The 8,122-nt window shown below is 38.9% G+C and overlaps 1 protein-coding gene across 4 annotated transcripts in view; it reads right to left on the bottom strand.

Moving 5' to 3' along the window:
• Positions 1 to 6,043: 6,043 nt before the first annotated feature.
• The window catches only part of LOC128689001 (prostaglandin E2 receptor EP4 subtype), a 221,567-nt gene continuing 219,488 nt past the window's right edge, over positions 6,044 to 8,122 (bottom strand). For all 4 annotated transcript variants that reach the window (XM_070087283.1, XM_070087285.1, XM_070087284.1 and 1 more), the window contains one exon: positions 6,044 to 7,514. In XM_070087283.1, the coding sequence (XP_069943384.1) occupies positions 6,909 to 7,514 (606 nt within the window). In that variant the 3' untranslated portion in view covers positions 6,044 to 6,908. The remainder of the gene's footprint in view (positions 7,515 to 8,122) is intronic.

Here is an 8,122-nt window from a genome sequence, read left to right as displayed (position 1 = left end):
GTGTAGAGGAGAGAGAGAGATTTTGGGAAATGTTGAGTGAATGCGTGGGGAGTTTTGAATCAAGTGTGAGAGTAATGGTGGTTGGGGATTTTAATGCTAAAGTGGGTAAAAATGTTATGGAGGGAGTAGTAGGTAAATTTGAGGTGCCAGGGGTAAATGTAAATGGGGAGCCTTTAATTGAGCTATGTGTAGAAAGAAATTTGGTAATAAGTAATACATATTTTATGAAAAAGAGGATAAATAAATATACAAGGTATGATGTAGCACGTAATGAAAGTAGTTTATTAGATTATGTATTGGTGGATAAAAGGTTGATGGGTAGGCTCCAGGATGTACATGTTTATAGAGGGGCAACTGATATATCGGATCATTATTTAGTTGTAGCTACAGTTAGAGTAAGAGGTAGATGGGAAAAGAGGAAGGTGGCAACAACAAGTAAGAGGGAGGTGAAAGTGTATAAACTAAGGGAGGAGGAAGTTCGGGTGAGATATAAGCGACTATTGGCAGAAAGGTGGGCTAGTGCAAAGATGAGTAGTGGGGGGGTTGAAGAGGGTTGGAATAGTTTTAAAAATGCAGTATTAGAATGTGGGGCAGAAGTTTGTGGTTATAGGAGGGTGGGGGCAGGAGGAAAGAGGAGTGATTGGTGGAATGATGAAGTAAAGGGTGTGATAAAAGAGAAAAAGGTAGCTTATGAGAGGTTTTTACAAAGCAGAAGTGGTATAAGAAGAGCAGAGTATATGGAGAGTAAAAGAAAGGTAAAGAGAGTGGTGAGAGAGTGCAAAAGGAGAGCAGATGATAGAGTGGGAGAGGCACTGTCAAGAAATTTTAATGAAAATAAGAAAAAATTTTGGAGTGAGTTAAACAAGTTAAGAAAGCCTAGGGAAAATATGGATTTGTCAGTTAAAAACAGAGTAGGGGAGTTAGTAGATGGGGAGATGGAGGTATTGGGTAGATGGCGAGAATATTTTGAGGAACTTTTAAATGTTAAGGAAGAAACAGAGGCAGTAATTTCATGCACTGGTCAGGGAGGTATACCATCTTTTAGGAGTGAAGAAGAGCAGAATGTAAGTGTGGGGGAGGTACGTGAGGCATTACGTAAAATGAAAGGGGGTAAAGCAGCTGGAACTGATGGGATCATGACAGAAATGTTAAAAGCAGGGGGGGATATAGTGTTGGAGTGGTTGGTACTTTTGTTTAATAAATGTATGAAAGAGGGGAAGGTACCTAGGGATTGGCAGAGAGCATGTATAGTCCCTTTATATAAAGGGAAAGGGGACAAAAGAGACTGTAAAAATTATAGAGGAATAAGCTTACTGGGTATACCAGGAAAAGTGTACGGTAGGGTTATAATTGAAAGAATTAGAGGTAAGACAGAATGTAGGATTGCGGATGAGCAAGGAGGTTTTAGAGTGGGTAGGGGATGTGTAGATCAGGTGTTTACATTGAAGCATATATGTGAACAGTATTTAGATAAAGATAGGGAAGTTTTTATTGCATTTATGGATTTAGAAAAGGCATATGATAGAGTGGATAGAGGAGCAATGTGGCAGATGTTGCAAGTATATGGAATAGGTGGTAAGTTATTAAATGCTGTAAAGAGTTTTTATGAGGATAGTGAGGCTCAGGTTAGGGTGTGTAGAAGAGAGGGAGACTACTTCCCGGTAAAAGTAGGTCTTAGACAGGGATGTGTAATGTCACCATGGTTGTTTAATATATTTATAGATGGGGTTGTAAAGGAAGTAAATGCTAGGGTGTTTGGGAGAGGGGTGGGATTAAATTATGGGGAATCAAATTCAAAATGGGAATTGACACAGTTACTTTTTGCTGATGATACTGTGCTTATGGGAGAGTCTAAAGAAAAATTGCAAAGGTTAGTGGATGAGTTTGGGAATGTGTGTAAAGGTAGAAAGTTGAAAGTGAACAGAGAAAAGAGTAAGGTGATGAGGGTGTCAAATGATTTAGATAAAGAAAAATTGGATATCAAATTGGGGAGGAGGAGTATGGAAGAAGTGAATGTTTTCAGATACTTGGGAGTTGACGTGTCGGCGGATGGATTTATGAAGGATGAGGTTAATCATAGAATTGATGAGGGAAAAAAGGTGAGTGGTGCGTTGAGGTATATGTGGAGTCAAAAAACGTTATCTATGGAGGCAAAGAAGGGAATGTATGAAAGTATAGTAGTACCAACACTCTTATATGGGTGTGAAGCTTGGGTGGTAAATGCAGCAGCGAGGAGACGGTTGGAGGCAGCGGAGATGTCCTGTTTAAGGGCAATGTGTGGTGTAAATATTATGCAGAAAATTCGGAGTGTGGAAATTAGGAGAAGGTGTGGAGTTAATAAAAGTATTAGTCAGAGGGCAGAAGAGGGGTTGTTGAGGTGGTTTGGTCATTTAGAGAGAATGGATCACAGTAGAATGACATGGAAAGCATATAAATCTATAGGGGAAGGAAGGCGGGGTAGGGGTCGTCCTCGAAAGGGTTGGAGAGAGGGGGTAAAGGAGGTTTTGTGGGTAAGGGGCTTGGACTTCCAGCAAGCGTGTGTGAGCGTGTTAGATAGGAGTGAATGGAGACGAATGGTACTTGGGACCTGACGATCTGTTGGAGTGTGAGCAGGGTAATATTTAGTGAAGGGATTCAGGGAAACCGGTTATTTTCATATAGTCGGACTTGAGTCCTGGAAATGGGAAGTACAATGCCTGCACTTTAAAGGAGGGGTTTGGGATATTGGCAGTTTGGAGGGATATGTTGTGTATCTTTATATGTGTATGCTTCTAGACTGTTGTATTCTGAGCACCTCTGCAAAAACAGTGATAATGTGCGAGTGTGGTGAAAGTGTTGAATGATGATGAAAGTATTTTCTTTTTGGGTCACCCTGCCTCGGTGGGAGACGGCCGACTTGTTGAAAAAAAAAAAAAAAATATGAATACGAGGAAAAAAGGTATATCGGCAACACTTCTGCAAGCGGCAGGACTCCATGTTGCCATCAGGTGATCGCCAAGTGCCAACTTCGTGCCCTCGTATCTTGGTAAGTACTGACCCTATTTTTTTTTATCCTATAACACTTAGAAAAGTGTGCTCTTTATTTCTATATAAAAAACTATTTTTTTTTTTATTTTTCAAAATATTCGGGCAGTAGTGGTAAGAGAGTATATATATGTTTGGACTGTTTACGGGTTAAATGACTTTTACCTTTATTGAAGAGTCTTGTTGGCATTTGCAAAACGGTGAGGGGGGCTTAAATACGATGCTTTTATCAACTCTACGACTTATTTATCTATCATAATTCATCTAATATGAGACAAACAATATTAATAACACAGAAACATGATATATACTCTAGAATGAATAAAATATGTCATTACGTATTAGTGGTAGTGGGTGGCAGCAGAGCTACCACTACCATTCACATAAACAATGTACATAATTTATAAATAAGAATTATTTACACTCTAATTTATAAATAAGAAATATTTTCACTTACTGTACCTTGGAAGAGATGCTGGCATTGGTTTAGGGTAGTGGAAGATAGGCAGGGCAGTAGTGATGTCAGCAGCCTTATATACCTCTAACAGTGTTGAAGGAGTTAAGTTTAGTGTCGTCTTTTTTTTATCACTTAATCACTTAACTTACTTGCCACACTGTTAATGCTACACTTTATCGCTGGCTGGCGCTATAGCCTTTATTGACTCCTGCTGCTTTAGTATCGTACATATCGCAGAATCAATGAAGAAGGCACATTCTCCTCTCTCTTCCTCCTTCACTCTCATACTTTTCAACAACGTCTTTCTTAAATTCCATCATGTTTCTCATTTTCTTTACCAAAGGAACTTTACTATGAACTTTATTTGGGTCCATAGTTGCTTATTTTGCAGTTGCACTCAAGCAGTAACCACAAAAACAATGGATTATAGCGAAATGTTTGGGCAAATGAGCAGAAGTTTCCTCACTCACCCAGAGAGACAGCCAGACTGACAGGGAGTGGCTGGCGGTGGCAGGTTGATGCGTCCCATACGGCCAATAAGCGAAATAATGGCTTATAACTGGAAGCCGAAAAAAAGGCTGATAACCGAGCTGGCTGATAAGCGGAACGGTCAATAACCAAGGGTCCACTGTATTTAGGCACAGGTATGCATAAGTATAATTATCAGAGTACTGCATATATAAAATATGAAATAACTTTTAATAACATTTGAAATTTTGTAAAGTTTCCAGACATAATGGAGAGAGGTGGTGTTCCCGAAGAATGTCAACAAACCAGGTGGGGCGCGGTGATCATACTAGAAAGTCAGGTGGGGGGGAGACACATAGCGATTTTTGGTCATAATTTAAAATGTCCGTATTAGCAAAATGCTGTAAAGCAAAAACGCCGTAAAGCGGGGCCTACTGTATATTTTTAAATGTTTATACAGTAGTGTACTGTATAGTGAAATAAACAGAATAGAGGAAATCAGCTCTAATATACGTTATTTAGGTATGAATACTAGTCAGAGAGCCTGTCCTAAGTCCGAAGCGTCGGTAAATGAGTACATCGCTAAGTGAGGAGAGGCTGTACGTATATGTATGTATGTATGTATGTAAGTATATATGTATGCTTGCATGCATGCATGCATGCATGCATGTATGTATGTGTATGTGTGTACTCACCTAATTGTGGTTGCAGGGGTCGAGACTCAGCTCCTGGCCCTGCCTCTTCACTGATTGCTACTAGGCCCTCTCTCTCTCTCTCTCTCTCTCTGCTTCCTGAGCTTTCTCATACCTCATCTTAAAACTATGTATGGTTCCTGCCTCCACTACATCACTTGCTAGGCTATTCCACTTCCTGACAACTCTATGACTGAAGAAATACTTCCTAACATCCCTGTGACTCGTCTGAGTCTTCAGCTTCCAATTGTGATCCCTTGTTTCTGTGTCCCCTCTCTGGAACATCCTGTCTCTGTACACCTTATCCATTCCACGCAGTATTTTGTAAGTCGTTATCATGTCTACCCTGACCCTCCTGTTCTCAGGTGTCATCAGTCCGATTTCCCTCAACCTTTCTTCATAGGGCATTCCCCTGAGTTCCGGAACTAGCCTTGTTGCAAACCCTTGTACTTTCTCTAATTTGTTGATGTGCTTGACCAGGTGTGAGTTCCAAACTGGTGCTGCATACTCCAGTATGGGCCTGACGTACACAGTGTACAGTGTCTTGAACGATTCCTTACTAAGGTATCGGAACACTATTCTCAGGTTTGCCAGGCGCCCATATGCTGCAGAAGTTATCTGGTTGATGTGTGCCTCCGGAGACATGCTTGGTGTTATGGTCACCCCAAGATCTTTCTCCTTGAGTGAGATTTGCAGTCTTTGTCCACCTAGCCTATATTCTGTCTGCGGTCTTCTTTGCCATTCCCCAATTTTCATGACTCTGTATTTGGCAGAGGTGAATTCGAGAAGCCAGTTGCTGGACCATGTGTCGAGCCTGTCCAGGTCTCTCTGTAGTCCTGCCTGATCCTCATTTGATTTAATTCTTCTCATTAACTTCACATCATCTGCGAACAGGGACACTTCAGAGTCTATCCCTTCCATCATGTCATTCACATATATCAAAAATAGCACTGGTTCTAGGACTGACCCCTGTGGGACCCCGCTCGCCACAGGTGCCCACTGTGATACCTCATCACATACCATGACTCGTTGTTGCCTCCCTGTCAGGTATTCTCTGATCCAATGCAGTGCCCTTCCTGTTATACGTGCTTGGTCCTCCAGCTTCTGCACTAATCTCCTGTGAGGAACTGTGTTGAAGGCCTTCCTGCAGTCCAGGAAAATGAAATCAACCCCTCCCTCCCTCTCATGTCTTACTTCTGTTACCTTGTCATAGAACTCCAGAAGGTTTGTGACACAGGATTTTTCCTCCATGAATCCATGCTGGTTGTCGTTTAAAATCTTGTTCCATTCCAGGTGCTACACTACTCTCCTCCTGATAATCTTCTCCATGACTTTGTATACTATACACATCAGAGACACTGTATGTGTGTGTGTGTACAAAAAGAAGAAAAAAAGGAATATGTATAAAAATAGACATTTAATTAATGCTTCAGTAAGCATTAGGTTCATCACAAGTTACAAGTCCCAACTTTACTTACATGTAGTCAAGCATCAACATCCACACTTACCGGTATGTAATATTAGCGTTGTTTAACTTTAATGGGAGAGCATTATTATTCATTTGGACAAAGACTGATAAGGTGATTAGATCTTGATAACCATATCAGGCTTCAAACTGATAGCTGGATATAAAAAAAAATTGCAGTTTTAAGATCATCTCTAAAGCTTTCTTAGTATATTTTTGTTATGTTCTTTTGAAGGTTTATTTTCTTTAATGTAATCTCTCCAGATTTTTAATGTTTTTTTTTCAAAGCCTTTTTTCCGTTTATGCAAACAATTTTCTATTTGATTTTGCTATTAGTATGTGCATTTGTGGCCTAGATAAATTTTCAAATTTCTTCTATGTCCACTCCCACTATATTTTAATTCAACATTCATGTTTGTACACTATAATACATTATAACCTAAACACTTTAGACTACATTCATATATTTAACACATTAAGATAAAAATTGTCCAGTGCCAACTCATTTAAATGCTCATCACATAGCTAACGTAACACTTGGCATCCTCTACACCTGACACATAAAAACTTAACTTCATGCAGTTAACACCATAGTACACAATAACACTGATGTTAAATTTTCTACAGTCGGTTTCACGGTTATCAATAAAGTTTAGAAAACCTTTATATAGATTATGTTTAAAATACTACTAAAGAGTATTTTGGTACACATTAAATATAAGTAGTACGAACAGGTTGACAAAAAAGTTTTTCTACCTTTCTACAAAAACAAATACGCATGGCAGTAACCAGAATGCGGCAACTACACATTGGTTTTCAACTTTTTGGACCACAGCTCTCCTTGACTTCTCCAGAGGGGCATTTTCCATTTGCACCATGACTGTAAAAGCCAGGTTCTCTCTCTAAAGTCATGTTTTTGGAACTTTTTTGGCAAAATTTCTAATCTTTCATCTTCACCATAGCAGAAAGACCAACGCTTGACATGTTTAAAAGTGGAAATATTTTCCTTATCATCATCATCATTCCAAAGAGCTGTAAATGGTTCTTCAGGCGACATACAAATCCAAGACTTTTTGTCCTTTCCCTCACCTACTTGTAGAACAATATATGAATAATGTTCCAACTTTGATGTATTCAGTCCATTTACAGCAGTTCCTCTTTTTGAAAGGGAATATGATGTTATATCTTTTTTATCATCTAACTTCATATTTTCAAAATTTTCATTTTCTTGACTGACCCTGGAAGTGCGTTTACAAATCAAGTGCGTATCGTTCATCATGGTGGATGACTGATGATTTGTGACTAACTTCTGAGGTCTTCGAGGAGGCAAGAAGGAGTTGGAGGGGTACATACTCTTTCTCACTACTGGCAGTGTTGGTGGATACCGTGTGTTTGGCACTGACGTCTCCTGTTGGAGAAATATCTTCCATGTTTAAAAAGTAAAACACAAACAATTAATCATTCTTCAGGTCAAATTCTTTTTCAGTTATAGAAGAGAAGACTCATAAGTCAAAACCTATAAATATTAAACAAATTATTGATGTCTACTAACTTCATTTATATAACAAACACTGCAGGAAAAAACAATATATTTATTAATCTGATTGCTGATTATTTTGAAATACACCTACCATCCGACTTACGACCGAGTTCGGTTCCAAGAAACCAGTCATAAGTCAAAATGGTCATAAGTCGAACTTTACTACTGAATATCAACAAAACATTTTTGTAATGACTTTATTTTATTGTTTTATTTTGGTATTTCATGTTTTACTTTAATTTTTATGTTGTTAGTACTGTATTTTATACTGTAAGGTTTAGGATAAACACTGCTTACAACACAAATAGTTGTTTATTTCCCAGAAATTTGGCATAAAAAACACGGTCGTAAGTCGAGCAGGTCGTAAGTCAGATGGTAGGTGTGCTAAGTAATGTAATGTAAACAGATCACAGAAAAGATGCTAAACAGCCCATTAGAAGTATCCTCAAATCTATTAATAAAAAACACCAAATTGA

This window comes from Cherax quadricarinatus, chromosome 21 (genome assembly GCF_038502225.1).
Source record: "Cherax quadricarinatus isolate ZL_2023a chromosome 21, ASM3850222v1, whole genome shotgun sequence".
In the NCBI taxonomy this organism is placed as follows: domain Eukaryota; kingdom Metazoa; phylum Arthropoda; class Malacostraca; order Decapoda; family Parastacidae; genus Cherax; species Cherax quadricarinatus.
The sequence above is the reverse complement of the archived record's forward strand: the minus strand, read 5'-3'. Positions and strand labels throughout refer to the sequence as shown.